We start from the raw sequence: 13,143 nt of genomic DNA, 5'->3' as shown, positions 1-13,143 counted from the left end.
TGAGTAAAATTAGAATATCTCAAGGGCAATAGATAAGGCAATTAAGCGGTAAAAAAATTAAGTCAGTATTTCTTACAGATTAAATTTACTAGCGGTTTGAACTCGGTATAAGTATACAACAAAAGTTGTATACTTGTGTCAAAATATGTTTCCAGAGTGCCTTTTGAATATAAACCGTAAATAACGAAGAACCCACATGCCCAAAATTTATCCACATAAAACAAATATATATTACAACAAGTAGGAAAGTATAGTCGGGCGTGGCCGACCATAAAATACCCTACACCATGAGTATATTTTAAAAAATTTTTATTTTTTACAAAGAAACTTTTATGTTGAATTTTACCTTAATTCCAAAGTATTTAAACAATTTATTGATAAAAAATAAATTTTCTAAATGAGGCCGATCCTCATTAAATTTGGGAAAAGGATATATTTTTAAATAATAGTTAATTATGTTGAGTTTCATTGCGATACAAATGGTTACAAGTCAATTTTAGACGTTTTGAAGGGGGGTTTGTATGGGGATCATTACGAAAATCTGCAGTGTCATTTATACTTATATAAAACTTATTTGTGCCAATTTTTAGAGAGATAATAGTATATTTGACGTAATTATGGCATAAAAAGCCCAAATCGGAAGGTACGGTTGTATGGGGGCATTTTGTTTTAAATGTGTTTTAATTACCAAAAAATATACCATACGAATACTTTTTTATAGCGTGTAAGGAATACACATTATTTTAAAGTGTTTGAAGTTAGCTACGTTTTTATCATTTTTTTTTCAAATTTAATAAAAAACGGCTCAATGAGTTTGAATAAAAATAAATTTCCTAATTATCTTTTTTTTTGTAATTTTTTCCCAAAGAAATAATAAATATTTTGTTTAGTTAAATATTACATAGTTTGTCCGCATATTAGGTATATTTAATAAGAATGCGTAAATAAATTGGAAAAGTTTTCTTAATGTGCTAAAAAGTACCAAAAATACAGTTTTCTCCCTTTTACACGCAAAAAAGACTAAGTTTTAAAAAAGTACGAAACAAAAGTACGGGGCTAGTATTGTTCTGAATACGAAGATTTTCGGCAGTTTACATGTATATAGCACGATCGCATTCGAACTTCCCTGGAAGAGCGTCAACGAAGAGCAGCATTCAACAAAGTAGGTTGATGTCACTTTGTTTCAGACATAGAATAGGTATACATAGAAATGAAACTGAGAGTGACAGAACCCAACTCAACAAACTCTCTCGTTTAAGATTTTTTTATATTTTTCGATATTTTATGTAATAATGGTTTTAATTACATAGTTATTTTTATTAAATTTCAGTTGACCAATGCAAAAAAGATCTTCATTTAAAATTATTCTAAATTTGAAATCAACTCGTTGTGTTTGCTGGGTTGGACCAATATTGACACTTGAAAATAATATTAAAAAAACTGTTAAAATGAGTTTTTTTTTCTGAAAATGTTTTTAATAATTTTGTGGCTAAAACACAAGTTTTAACAATGTTTATTGCTGCAGCAGGGACTATTGGGCCAAAAGAATTGTATAAATGCTTGAAATAACGCTTAATATAAATGATTATTGTTAAGTTCTATGCATCCCAAATGCAGTTTAAATACACCCTACACCACACTTTTGGGAACGGTATTTTGATTATGTCTTGAAGTTAGTAACACTTGCGTCAATGCAATGATGTTATCCGTCAATAAAATAAGTCTTTAGAAGCGGTATGTGCTATACAAGAATAGGTTCTTTACAAAATTCGACTCAAAAAATTTTATGTATACGAAAATGTTACCGTAAATTGCTATATTGAGCAGTACATTTATCAATTAAACAAATACTAATATCTTAAATATAATTTCTAGATTAAAAACTACTATATAACTTATCGCAACTTACTCGCAATGTGGTAGTGTATGATGTATTCGGATATATTATGTACCTTCATATTTTTTTTTTTTTAATTTATGTAAACAAAAATAATAAGACTTTTTTTTGGCAAAAAAATAGATTTTTTTAAGAGAGCTCAAAGGGGAGTAGGGCAAAATATGGCCCTATTCTTAAAAATGTTCGTAGGGGGAGTTAAGTCTTCTTCAATATTATTTATGTAGAATTTAAAAGTGTTATTAGTGTTTGTAAGTGAATTTTGACCTTTAAGTCATTTTCTGAAGGTGAGTTTGTATGGGGGATAGGGTCAAATGAAGCCCGATCATTACAAAAATCGATAGTGTCATTTAAAGTTCTAAAAAACTAAGTTTTGCCGACTTTTGTTAACATAATAGATCATTTAAATTAATTATAAGCCAAAAGGCTCTATTTGGGGGGTACGGTTGTATGGGCCAAGAGAAGCGTGTGTGCCAAATTTCATCCAAATATCTTGAAAATTGCGGCCTGTACCTTGCGCACAAGGTTTACATGGACAGCCAGCCAGCCAGACGGACTGATTCTAAGCCGATTGGTATACTTTAAGGTGGGTATAGGACGAATATTTTTGTATGTTACAAACATCAGCACAAACCCAATATGTGATTTTTTTTCATCTGCTCTCTATACGCCGGTATATGTTCTAGGATTTGCCGTTTGGGCTGTGCGATGATGAATCAGTCAGTCAGTAACGCTTCTCTCTTATATATGTATATGGATATACATATGAATAAAAGATAATCATTTTTACGACAATTTCTCTCGATTTTAAAACGGGGTACAGAAAATTAGTTTATATTAAATAAATTAAATACATACATGCATACATACATATGTACATACATACATACATAGATAGATAACATTTTTAATATACATATTACGGGTGTAGCATTTCATACGGTCGGTCATATCCGATACTTTCTAACTTGTTTAATAATAATGTTACATTAAACTGCATTTATTTTTCTGTTTCTTTGCAGGGGATTTGGCTTCATAACTTTTAGTGATCCAGCTAGTGTAGATAAAGTTTTAGCTCAAGGTACACACGAAATAGATGGTAAAAAGGTAAAAGTCTACAATAACATACATATACAAAAAAACAAAAATAATGAAATAACTATTACATTTATTAACAGACTTATGTCCGTAATTTCAACAAATATGTATGTATCTATTGCGCAAAATAGGTAGTACGTAATTTTACCAAAGAGGTAAGCTGATATGTATCATCAGTACCGGTGGATTAAAACTATCAAATATTTTTACACAAATGTAATTATACTTATTTGTTGATATTACGTGCATAAAAAACTTTAATAATAGCCGGTTTATGAGACAAATTATACAATATATTATTGGCATAAAAGAAATAATTTATTTTTGTATTATTCAATTTGGTGGCTGATCTCATAAGCAAAACGTCAATATATGCCAAGGTAGTTTAAAGGGATTCGACCTATGCCTTCATATAGGAAACTGTAAATCTTTAAACACTCAAGTAAAATTTGAGTTTTTAATGGTAATAGTTTTGAAAAAATTTCGCAAAACAATAAATATATACCCATAGGTATATATTTCTATTTCAGTTTTATTTATATTTTACTAAATTATACAAAAAAAAACTTTTATTCGTTATTTGTTCCAATAATTTTAAAAATTGCTTCGACTACTAAAATGAAAAAAATTAGTTCATTTTTATTCGAATAATTTTAAACACAAATAAGTGACTTTATATGTGTTTCTTTATATATAGTGTTCCGGTGTTTATTTAATCACAATATCTACACACGATATCTATACAAAATATAAAACAATATTGTTAAATATGTTAGCATTTGAGAAGAAATTTAAATAAAATAATATTTGTTTACGAAATGCTTGATATTTTCAGATTTTTTACATAAATAACAGAAGTCAACAAAATCGAACATTTTACATGGCTTTTAAATAAAAATAGCTAATTCCTATTTCCATCCGCTGAGTTCAAAAATCGTTATTAAAATTGTCGGGTAGCTCTAATTTTTTAGATATTGCGAATTTTATCGGGCCTCAAAAAAGAGGCCCGAAATTCAACAGGGTCTTCAAGGCTAGTATAAATAAAACTTAGTTGCGTCGCTTTTTGTCTATATAGGAGTATATTAAACATAATTATGAGATACTCGGGCGAACCCAATATACCCTCCCCACTAAAGTGGTGTAGGGTATAAAAAGGACAATAAATAAGCATTGATACTATTGGATATGGGTATATCAGAATCTAAACTGGAAGTCAACCTGTTAATAAGATGGCGAGATGATATTTCTCTTATTTGGGTAAGAGGACACGATATATAACTGGAAATAATATTGCTTATAGCTTGGCAAAAGCTGGAACTACGATGGCTATTTTTGATATAGACTAGTTTTGTAGTGTTTCCCTAGCTCATGACGGTTGGTCACATGAGTGGTATATGAGCATTTCCATCGTGACGAACGTGACGGTCGTACGTTTTAAAGAGATGAAAAATATATATGTACATATATATTTTTTAAAAATTCTTGTATTTTTATATAGGACTTCAATAGCTCTATAACTGGTCGGAAGAAGAAATTGAAAGATCTTAATGGCCCTAAGATATAAGTAGTTAAAGTGCGTGACGTGATGTGACAGAAATAGAAGTTGCTTATTTCTTTTTTAACAAAAATGTAAAAATTTGCGAGTTTCACCTGGCTATTTGGTTAAAACCTTTTTTTATTGTAATTTGGTATATTTATTGATTATTTTTCAGCTTTTAGAACGAAAAAATAGTTTTCAGATTTTTTTGTACAAGCCGTTATGTGTGACGTGACGTGACAAAATTTCCAATGAGGAAATTTGCAATATTATTGCAAATTAATTAGTCCATAGATTTATTTTGGACGGACATTGTTGAAAGTTTTTGGAATCGGAGAAATATTTCGACTATTTAATAACATTTTAGTTGAAAATAGCTCCCGTATAAGAATAATATAAGAATTAACATTAATTAACATAAAACTTTTAAAAATGCTTATATCACCATAAAATTCAATACAAACAAGTATGAATGTATAGTCGGGCGTAGCCGACCATATGGTACCCTACACCAGTCAGTATGTATGTTAAAAATGGGGATTATTTAAAAAAAATAAAGCATTTGGTTTGTCCTTTAAGTCATTTTCTGAAGGTGAGTTTGTATGGGGGATAGGGTCAAATGAAGCCCGATCATTACAAAAATCGGTAGTCTCATTTAAAGTTCTATAAAACTAAGTTTTGTCGACTTTTGTTAACATAATATATCATTTAAGTTAATTATAAGCCAAAAGGCCCTATTTGGGGGGTACGGTTGCATGGGGGCTAGTCGAAATAATGGACCGATTTTAACCATTTTCAATAGGCTTCGTCCTTGGGCCAAAAGAAGCGTGTGTGCCAAATTTCATCCAATTATCTTGAAAATTGCGACCTGAACCTTGCGCACAAGGTTTACATGGACAGCCAGCCAGCCAGACGGACGGACATAGCTTAATCGACTCAGAAAATGATTCTAAGCCGATTGGTATACTTTAAGGTGGGTATAGGACGAATATTTTTGTATGTTACAAACATCAGCACAAACCCAATATACCCTCCCCACTAAAGTGGTGTAGGGTATAATAATTTTGACATACACAAAAATCGTTCATCCTAATTTTTTTAAAAGTTCGTCCATGATTAGGCATAGCTTCCATACAAAGCCACATTTGATATACCCATAAACTTGGATATATAACTAAAATTTCACCATTATGATAATACAAACACACAAAAAACTTCCAAATGTACAACTACTGACTCTTCTGATGATAATACAATAATCGGTCATAACACCCACATGAAGGCGATATCCGAAAATCACTTTTTTCCATACATTTCTTAAAAATATCATTTGTAGAATTTCTGTGCTCTTTCTTTCACTTATCAACTAAAAAATCATAACTATCACCTAATTGAATAAATTGCAGAAATATCACATCTTTTTAAATAATAATATTTCACAATTCGAAGGTTGCACTTGAGAAAATTTATGTAATGTGACGTGACATGCTTTGAAATTCTATAAAAAAATAACCCCGCTTGGAATTATTTTTTTTTAAATTGAGTTCTATATACTAAACTTGATTTAGATTCAAAGTTTTGAATACTTCAGAATACCAACTAAAAAGTTATCGGGATAAATCCTGTTTCAACGTGACGATCGTGACATTTAAAAGTCTATGAAAGAAAACCGAAAATTTGCCTTTTAAGGATCTTTATCTTTTTATATTTGTATGTTTTAAGTTAACTATTAATTCAACAAATGTTTTCCGATAAAAGTTCATTTAAATATTAGCCTTTAAAATAATAAAAACTATCAAAAGCAAATGCTACTAAAGGTGGAAAAATTTGCCTGAAATATTATTGTAACTTTTAATTCCGATTTCTCTTCATATTGGTTAAGAAAAGCTTTGGGGTCTTTAATATAATAAAATTTGAATCTTTTTCTATAATAATGGAAGTTGAAATTTTTGATGGCTTTTAGTTTTTGAGCCACGGTGGACCTTTCGGTGGAAATGCCCATATCTAGAATTCACTGTATTTAAATAACTATTTTATTATTTTAAGTACTTTTAATTAATTTGTTTTCCAAAAATGTCACAAAGCCAAAATAAATTAATAAAGTAGCAACATCTCTTGTTGTACAACAACATCTACACCAAACACATGTATTTTGTTTTTGGAATAATTCAAGAATGTGTCAAAATAAAATTTAACAAAATTTCCTTTAACAAAAATGTGAAGAAAACATAAATAAACAAGTATGAATTTATAGTCGGACATTGTCGACCATATGATAACCTACACCAGTCAGTGTGTAAAAATTTTGAATTTTTTTTTAATAAAGCATTTAATTTGTTTTATTTTGGAATATTTTTACTTATTGTTGACAAAAAGAGAGATTTTCTACAAGAGGGCTCCTAGGGGAGAAGGGGTAAATATGGGCCTATCCTTATAAATGTTTGGTAGATGAATTTACGTCTACTACAAAGTCATATATGTAGATTTTAATCGTTTTATAAGTAATTATAAGTTAATTTTGACCTTCAAGTCATTTTCTGAAGGGGAGTCTGCATGGGGGCTAGGGTCAAATGAGGCCCGATCACAATAAAAATTAGTATTGTCAATTATTGTTCTATAAAACTAATTTTTGCTGATTTTCGTTGACATTAAAAAACATTTAACGTACTTATAGCCTAAAGGACCGATTCGGGGGGTACGGTTGTATGGGGGCTAGGAGATATAATGGACCGATTTCAACCATTTTTAATAGCGATCGTCCTTGAACCAAAAAAAGAGTATGTGCCAAATTCCATCAAATTATCTTGAAAATTGTAGCGTGCGCACAAGGATTACATAAACACACAGACAGACAGACAGACGGACGGACGGACATAGCTAAATCGACTCAGTGATTCTGAGGCGATTGGTATACTTTAAGGTAGGATTGGGACCAATATTTTTGGGTGTTGCAAACTTCAGCACAAACGCATAATACCCTCCCCACTATAGTGGTGTAGGGTATAAAAATATTACTTTTAAGTTGAAAATATTAAGGATTTAATTATATTATTAAATATTATACAATTTATAACACTTTTAAACTACTTTAAAACCACTTTTAATTCACTTTTTCAACTTTTCACAAATTTTAACAAATAGCGAAACACAATTTAAAAATGGTGACATAAACAATGTTAACAATTTTCAAAACAAACTTTGACAACTTTTTCATATATCTAGTTAAAAAAATAGTCAGCTGTTCAAGTGATGCTACTTTATTAATTTACTTTGCTTAAAGCTTTCTGTATTAGTAAACACATACTTAATGTATTCTTATTGTAATATGAAATAGAAAATGTTATTTTTGTCGGTAAATTATTAAGATTTTTTGAAAATTTGTTTATATTTTTCGGGATTTAGTAATCCCGAATCCCGGGATTTTTAAAAATCAGTACCCATTGGCATGCCAAGTGGCAATATTTAAAGGTAAATTTCAGTGTTACCTAGTGTAATTTAAAACACTAACTATGTTTTTCTCTGTTTAATTATTAAGATAACTTAAGAATTAAGAAAAAAATAATTAGCTGATTAAATAAAAGCTTATTATATAAAGTCACCTAGGCAGTTGTTTTTGGCCGCCAGTCAGCTAAAGAATACAAATATTTTTCTCAATTATTTTTTAAAAGTCTTAATTTATTTGATTAACCTTCATAAAGCGGTGAACGTAGCCGTGCCTCGTATCTGTACATTTCTCGAATCAGGAAAAAAATAAAAATATGATAGTCTTCCTGTTATGTGTGTAAAGATAAATTCAAATTTAACTAGCAGAGACACAAACCACATTTTTAATATTGCAAAGTACATAAAAAATATGTGTGCTCGCGTACTTTCCAGTAAAAATATCCAGTAACTTAATGATAGAGGGAAATTTTTAATTTACCCTCAATTCAGCACTGATTTTATACAGTCTGCTGCCAATACAGCTGTATGCCAATTTTTTAGTAAATAAAAATCGCAGATAATTGTCAAAATTAAAAAAAAAACAAGTATGAATGTATAGTCGGGCGTAGCCGACCATATGATACCCTACACCAATCAGTATGTATGTTAAAAATGGGGATTATTTAAAAAAATAAAGCATTTGGTTTGTTTTTTTAACTTTATTTCGGAATATTTGTACTTTTTTTGGCAAAAAAAGAGATTTTTTTAAGAGGGCCCAAAGGGGAGTAGGGCAAAATATGGCCCTATCCTTAAAAATGTTTGTAGGGGGAGTTAAGTCTTCTTCAATATTATTCATGTAGAATTTAAAAGTGTTATTAGTGTTTGTAAGTGAATTTTGATCTTTAAGTCATTTTCTGAAGGGGAGTTTGTATGGGGGATAGGGTCAAATGAAGCCCGATCATTACAAAAATCGGTAGTCTCATTTAAAGTTCTATAAAACTAAGTTTTGTCGACTTTTGTTAACATAATAGATCATTTAAGTTAATTATAAGCCAAAAGGCCCTATTTGGGGGGTACGGTTGTATGGGGGCTAGTCGAAATAATGGACCGATTTTAACCATTTTCAATAGGCTTCGTCCTTGGGCCAAAAGAAGCATTTGTGCCAAATTTCATCCAATTATCTTGAAAATTGCGACCTGTACCTTGCGCACAAGGTTTACATGGACAGCCAGCCAGCCAGACGGACGGACATAGCTTAATCGACTCAGAAAATGATTCTAAGCCGATTGGTATACTTTAAGGTGGGTATAGGACGAATATTTTTGTATGTTACAAACATCAGCACAAACCCAATATACCCTCCCCACTAAAGTGGTGTAGGGTATAAATAACTTTCACAATATAAAATTTTTAATATCCATTATTGTTTTATTACTGCAAGATATTTTTTATACTAATTTTTGAAATATTAATATTTGAAATATTCTATGAATAAAATTAATAAATGTTAATAAAATTAAAAATTATAGCGGCACAATATTATTATTAATAAATAAATTATTATTAAATTTAGTTTACATTTAATTCAATTTTAATTTATTTGCAATATTTTATTATATAGTTTCAATCTCTTATTTTATTGAGTTTATCTGACCAAGTCCATTAAATAGTTGATCAATAATAATGCCTTATTCGGAAGGCATTTTGTAACAACGTCTATATTTTCTTTTAAAATACATTTTTTAAAAAATGATTGTCTTAGGGTCCATATATGGAGGCTAGGGTCAAATATTGTCTGATATCTGTAACACTTCCCAACATAATTTACAGGAATATAAACCGACTTCAGCAAAATTTTAAAGCGATTGCTACATTAGCAACATATTTATTAATGTTTTTACTATTTCTCGGGAGGTACTTGTATGGGGGCTAAGTGAAATTATGAACCGATTTTGCTCATTATTAACACAAAACAATATAAAATGATTGTCTTATAGGGTCCATATATGAAGGCTAGGGTCAAATATTGTCTGATATCTGTAATACTTCCCAACATAATTTACAGGAATATAAACCGACTTCAGCAAAATTTTAAAGCGATTGCTACATTAACAACATATTTATTAATGTTTTTACTATTTCCCGGGAGGTACTTGTATGGGGGCTAAGTGAAATTATGAACCGATTTTGCTCATTATTAACACAAAACAATATTTGTAATCAATAAGCACTTTTAGAGAATTTTATCAGATGATTTAAGATCTTATAAACAAATATTTATTACACTCTTAAATTTCAGATTTATACAAATTATATAAAGATATTTTTTTAAACAGAGAATTTAGACGTAACCGCCTCAAAAGACGTAAACGACAAAAAAATCGGATATATCGTCAATATAAAATCGAAACAAACTGCATCCCATATTTTAGATGTAATAGTATTAATTAACGGAGTTTTGGAGTAATGCTAGGCCCTACTTCGAAGATGCTCTCCTGTAAAATTTTGTTTTTGTCGATTACGTCTTTTGTGCGAAAAGGCCTCGATATATTATAAAAAACTATTAGAAAATTAAGAAAAATGTGTACAAAATCAAATAGTGATATTGTGGCCGCAAGATAATAGCGAGTTTTAAAAAGAATTGGTTGCTACCATTGTGAACAGCCTCTGAAAGTGTTGCTAGCATTGTGAAAGACTGCTGAAATCGGTCTTTTATTTCATCTAGCCCCCATACAAAGATTTTCCTTCAAAATTACCTGGCACTCTTGACTCGGAAACTTGTTTTGTTATTCTTTTCATTCGTACAACAACAAATCAATGCTATTAATACGTAGTTTCTGAAGCAAAAGTTTCTATGTGTGGACATTAAGGAAACTACAAAAGAGAATTAAGAAAAATTTTAGATTTTGGTAGCAGCAGTTATATGCAGTACAAAAATAAAAATTTTGATAGAAGTAGTAGAGTCATTGGTATTTAAATATTATAATGTATCAGTTGAATACTTCAATAGTAACAGCAAATATTTTGTTGAAGTAGCAATAAATGTTATTATATTTTTCAACAATCAAAAATTTGGTAGCATTGCTACTTTATTTAGGTAGCAGTTCTAGGTAGCAATATTACTTAAATTTTAGTAGCAATGATACCTACAATGATTAGAGCCGCTTCACAGCATAATTACAATTGTAACCACAACTGCTGCCGACAATGAGTTTTCATACATTTGGTATTGAGAGCAAAATATCGTCTTGTGGTTGAGATGGTTAGGATAGGTTAGGTTGATAGGAGGATGTATACTACCTCAAATCCGAAGAAATACACCTAGGCCACTATCGGGCCTGTTGTGTGCTCCAATTCATGAAAAAAAAAATTGTTCACTGAATGTATTATTTTTCCATGTTTAGAAACTCAGTTTCCTGGACGTAATTCCTAAGAATCTTCCAATCAGTGTTGGTTAAGAATGTTATTTCCGAAATAACATCACTTCCAAGATACTTGGATCTACCTTCGACGAATGCCTGACAGTGGCAAAGAAAGTGCTCCAGAGTTTCACTGTCCTCTCCACATGCTCTACATTCGTCTGAATCCGAACGTCCAATTTTGTACAAATGTGCACGTAATCCTGTGTGTCCACTCAGAATACGTACCATCATACTAACCTCAGACTTGCTCATTTTGAGGAGATTTCTCGTCTTGCTCTCATCAGGGCCACCCCATAGAATCTTTTTGTTTCTACCCACCATTTCACTATTTTTAATTCAGCTTTTGTTGCCTCGAATGGTTTTGCGTTTGTCAGGTTAACTATATCGAGCTCCCTTCCCTTTAAAGCTATTACATTCGCCCTTTCGTTGCCGACTACTACCGAGTGGCCTGGTACCCATATGTTGTAAACCTTACCTCTGGGTGAGTATTCAGTTAAAGCTTTCTTACAATAAAATACGGTCTTAGATTTAATTCTATCACCTAATATCGCCGTAATTGCCTTCTGGCTGTCGGTAAATATATTAACCTCTGTGGGCGCCATATTTATACTAACCTAATTTACACATTCCGTTATTGCTCGTACTTCTGCCTGGAAGCTTCTGTTATGATTAGGTAAACGGTGGTATATTTCTGTTTCTGGGTCTTCAATGTAGAACCCCAGGCCCACTTTGTCCCCTAATTTAGAGCCATCCGTGTAGCAACGGATTCCTACTGGTGTTTGCTCCAATGTTCCGCTTGACCAAGACATTCTATCTGGTATTAGCGTTTCAAAGTTTCCGACATATTCTGTGTCTGGTATGCGATCAGGCACGTCCGATGAATGTGTATAACCTTCCAATGTGTCCAGTATACACTGATGACGTGTCCTATAACCGTTATTGGCCAGTTCGCCTAAAGTAAAGAGCCGTTCGGCTGTAAGCGCCGCCTCATATCTTATATATGTTTCAATGGGTGGAATATTTAGCAATGTTTCCAGAGTCTTGGTTGAAGTAGTACACATGGCACCACTTATACCCAAGCAGCATGTACGCTGAAAAGCAGTCCACCAGATTAATGAAGCATAAGCTAGAATTGGTCTAATTATACTTTTATAAAGCCAATTTGTCATAGCAAGACTAAGACCCCATTTCATGCCTATGGTTCTCCTACATGTCGCCCAGCCTTGTTGATCCTATCCTCTATGTGGTGTCTCCATTTTAGTGGACGACTTCGTATAAAGCGGTTTCCACCGATCGTACCTTTACATAAGCATGCTGCTTATATTTAAGGTCTTTGTATGGTATACTGCTTTTAACCATGCTATCGACTATCCGTTCTAAGGTTTTAAGTAGGAAGGACGTAAGACTTATCGGTCGATAGGACTTAGGTGTCGCATTGGTGTTTGTGCTACCCCAAGCTACATCACAACCTATTACAATTTTTTTATTTTTCTTTGGTGCCTCCTCAACCAGTTTCATCAGATCCGACGTTGGAGGTAGTGTCGGAGAATCGAAAAGCAGGTAAACAGATGCAAGGAATATGTTGCCACGACCTTGCTTCAGCACCGTTGCATCCGATGTTGATAATCCTGTTGAGAGGAGAAAACATAAGTTCTTGTGACATAAGATACATGTTCTTGGGGAAGACTCTGTATCAGCGTAGAAAAGTTGAAAATTTACGTGATTTAATCCAGAAACCTTGTTGCGAATCGTCCTAGGTTCCTGGATCA

General features: G+C 31.6%; 1 protein-coding gene across 14 annotated transcripts in view; it reads left to right on the top strand.

Moving 5' to 3' along the window:
- LOC111691012 (RNA-binding protein Musashi homolog Rbp6) overlaps nt 1-13,143 on the top strand; it is a 275,440-nt gene that overhangs the window by 85,817 nt on the left and 176,480 nt on the right. For all 14 annotated transcript variants that reach the window (XM_046953188.1, XM_046953186.1, XM_046953197.1 and 11 more), the window contains one exon: nt 2,917-3,001. In XM_046953188.1, coding sequence (XP_046809144.1) covers nt 2,917-3,001 — 85 coding nt within the window. The remainder of the gene's footprint in view (nt 1-2,916; nt 3,002-13,143) is intronic.

Source organism: Lucilia cuprina, chromosome 5 (genome assembly GCF_022045245.1).
Source record: "Lucilia cuprina isolate Lc7/37 chromosome 5, ASM2204524v1, whole genome shotgun sequence".
In the NCBI taxonomy this organism is placed as follows: Eukaryota; Metazoa; Arthropoda; class Insecta; order Diptera; family Calliphoridae; genus Lucilia; species Lucilia cuprina.
This window is presented reverse-complemented; position numbering and strand designations above follow the sequence as displayed.